This window comes from Vigna angularis, chromosome 3 (assembly GCF_016808095.1).
Source record: "Vigna angularis cultivar LongXiaoDou No.4 chromosome 3, ASM1680809v1, whole genome shotgun sequence".
In the NCBI taxonomy this organism is placed as follows: domain Eukaryota; kingdom Viridiplantae; phylum Streptophyta; class Magnoliopsida; order Fabales; family Fabaceae; genus Vigna; species Vigna angularis.
In genome coordinates, this window is record NC_068972.1 from 10581640 (window position 1) to 10584240 (window position 2601).

The 2601-nt window shown below is 37.4% G+C and overlaps 1 protein-coding gene across 1 annotated transcript; it reads right to left on the reverse strand.

Moving 5' to 3' along the window:
* Window positions 1–1103: 1103 nt before the first annotated feature.
* LOC108321969 (uncharacterized) lies at window positions 1104–1993 on the reverse strand. The gene has a single exon (XM_017553894.2). The coding sequence runs from the start codon at window positions 1753–1755 to the stop codon at window positions 1339–1341; it is 417 nt and encodes a 138-aa protein (XP_017409383.1). The 5' UTR covers window positions 1756–1993; the 3' UTR covers window positions 1104–1338.
* Window positions 1994–2601: the final 608 nt, after the last annotated feature.

Below are 2601 nucleotides of genomic sequence, written 5' to 3' on the forward strand. Positions count from 1 at the left end.
AATTGAGATATCTCTCGTGGTTTGAATTACACTTTCAAACTAAGAAAATTCCATATTGATAAGGAAATTTCAACTGTGATGAAAGACGAGTCTAATTGACTTAATTATATAAGTGTGATTTTCTTCTCTATATAAAATTGAAATATTGTGCGAATATTTGTTTATATATAAAGGAAATTAATTAGTTTACCCATATATCGAGAAAAGTAGTGTTAGCGTAAAAATATTGTTAGCATGGATTTGATGGATATGGGGATCTGAAAAGGAAATAATAAAAAGAAATTGAAGCAGAAGAAATTTGTAATTATTAGGTGATGAGCTGGTAGAATAGATAGATGAAATCCCCTAGTAGCCAAAAAAAGAAAATAGAAAAGAGTTTCCCAGTAAATACTGCAATGGGCTGCCGAATTTCCAAGAAAAAAAATGATTGAATTCCACGTTTAGTAATAAAATTCAAAAATGGCGTCTAATATATATATATATATATATATATATATATATATATATATATATATATATATATATATATATATATATATATATAAATAATCGTGATCCTTGTAGAAAATTACTATTTAATTTGGTAAAAAGGACAAAAATAGAAAATGGTAGAAGTTAAAAAATTCCACGTTTCATCTCACACCGCTTATCTCTTCCATTTCCTGTTATTTATTCCATTCCTCAATCTCTATCGCAGACAAAATCAAAAGTTCTTTCATCAATCCCAAAGCTGTGTAAAATACTTCTTGACCTTATTGTACACATTCATGCATATTTGTCAGACATACGCATATAGGTAACAATTTACCATGTAATTTCAGAACCCTATCTAGCACTCATCAATTCCATTACGTAACACTACCCACCCACCTCATCCACCCTGTCTTCTTCCACTTTCCCTAACATTCAATTAATCTAACACTTTCTTCAATCTACCAACAAACCCACTAAATTAAACACCGCACCGCCCATAATTCAACCCCAATTTCTCAAAATCATCGCTTCTCTCCGTTCGATCACTCACCGGATTCGTATGCAAGAAAGATAAAGCCATCAAATTTCAGAGTAAATCAAAGGAATTGCAAATTCTAAAAATTGGAGGATTCCAGAGAATTCAACGCTATGTTGATTGGATTAATGAACATATACGATTGGGGATCCAATATTTCACATCTTATACAAAGTGAAATATATATAACATATAAAAAAACCAAAATTAAAGAAAGAAAAAGAAGGAAGAAATTGACCAAAGTGGAATTGGATAAAAAAAATTGTGTAATTTACGGAGTTTAGCAGGGTCCGAGGTGTGGGTGTTCGAGGGAGCTTAGGTTGAAGTGTTCATGTACAGGTGCAGCTCCTCTTGGGAAAAGTGGATCTGAAAAACGCGTCCATGTCCTCCTTATTCGTCACATCGAAGAACTGAAAGTCGTCAAAAAGCTTTCTTTTGCACGAGGCGAAGGCCTTCGGCTTCCGCGGGGCCGGCGGGCAGCTCATGATCGCGGGAATTTTGCTCTCCTTAGACGTCGGGGTGCGGTAGCTCTCGTCCTCTTCGGCGACGGTGGGTGCGTCGGCGGGGACGGTGACGGTGACGGCGACGGCGACGGTTTCCTCTTGTTGGGTTTGGTTGTCGGCTCGCGTGACGACGGAGGAGGAGACGAGGGCATCGAGGTGGTGGTCGGAGGGGACGTCGTCGATTTTGACGGCGGCGATTCGGAGCTTGGGCAAGTCGTGGTGGAGGTGGAAGTCGGTGGACATGGTTTCGATGTTGGATGGGAAAAAAATTTACTCAACGTGAAGTGCGTGAAACTGCGTTTGTTGGTGTTTATATAGACAGGGTTCGGGGTTGAAAAACTTTACGGAAAGCTTTGAAAGCGTGCGTTGGAAGGGTTTGAAGGTTGAGGAGGAGAGAGAAAGAGAGAAGGGTAGGATTAGAGCGAGAAACACTGTAAAGAATGGTAGGAAGAGAAAGATAGTGATAAGTGTTTTTGGTTGGGGTGGGGTAAGCCTAATGGGGGCAGGCATCTCCATCACTAACTCCTTTAATTTCACACTCACGCAACTTTATTACTATCTTTTTTTCTTATTCAACAATACTTACTTTTCTTCACACTCTTTTACCTCAACTTCAAAACATTTTATCTCTTATCAGTAACTGTTGCGTAAATTAAACTCCACTCTCGTTTTTTCATTATCTCCGTTAGGTTGGAACAATTAATGGTTTAGCCATGTGAATCTAGAGTTAGAGAGTTGCCAAACTAGACGCAAATTCAACCAACCCTTAACTAATCTCATTTATCGTCAATTAATATTCTACACTAAAAACTCTTAACTCCTTCTAATTACTTCCTTAATTTCTCCTCTCGGGAATATATTTTCATAAACTCCATCCTCTACTTTCCATGTAAAACCAGCTTAATTACGACAATAACGAGGTTCCAATTTCTATTGCTTTATTTGGATACATTAATAATAATAATTCTAATGAAATAAAAAATCGTGCTTCGTTCTTATATCTCCAGGACTCGTTACCATTTTTACCACAGAATAATCCAGTTTGCTGCTGGGCTGGTTTCTTTCTTTTCTGGCCTTCGTACCTTGTAT

What these genes read in the sequence shown, in the direction of transcription:
- LOC108321969 (XM_017553894.2), bottom strand. Translation starts at nt 1,755, where the DNA reads ATGTCCACCGACTTCCACCTCCACCACGACTTGCCCAAGCTCCGAATC.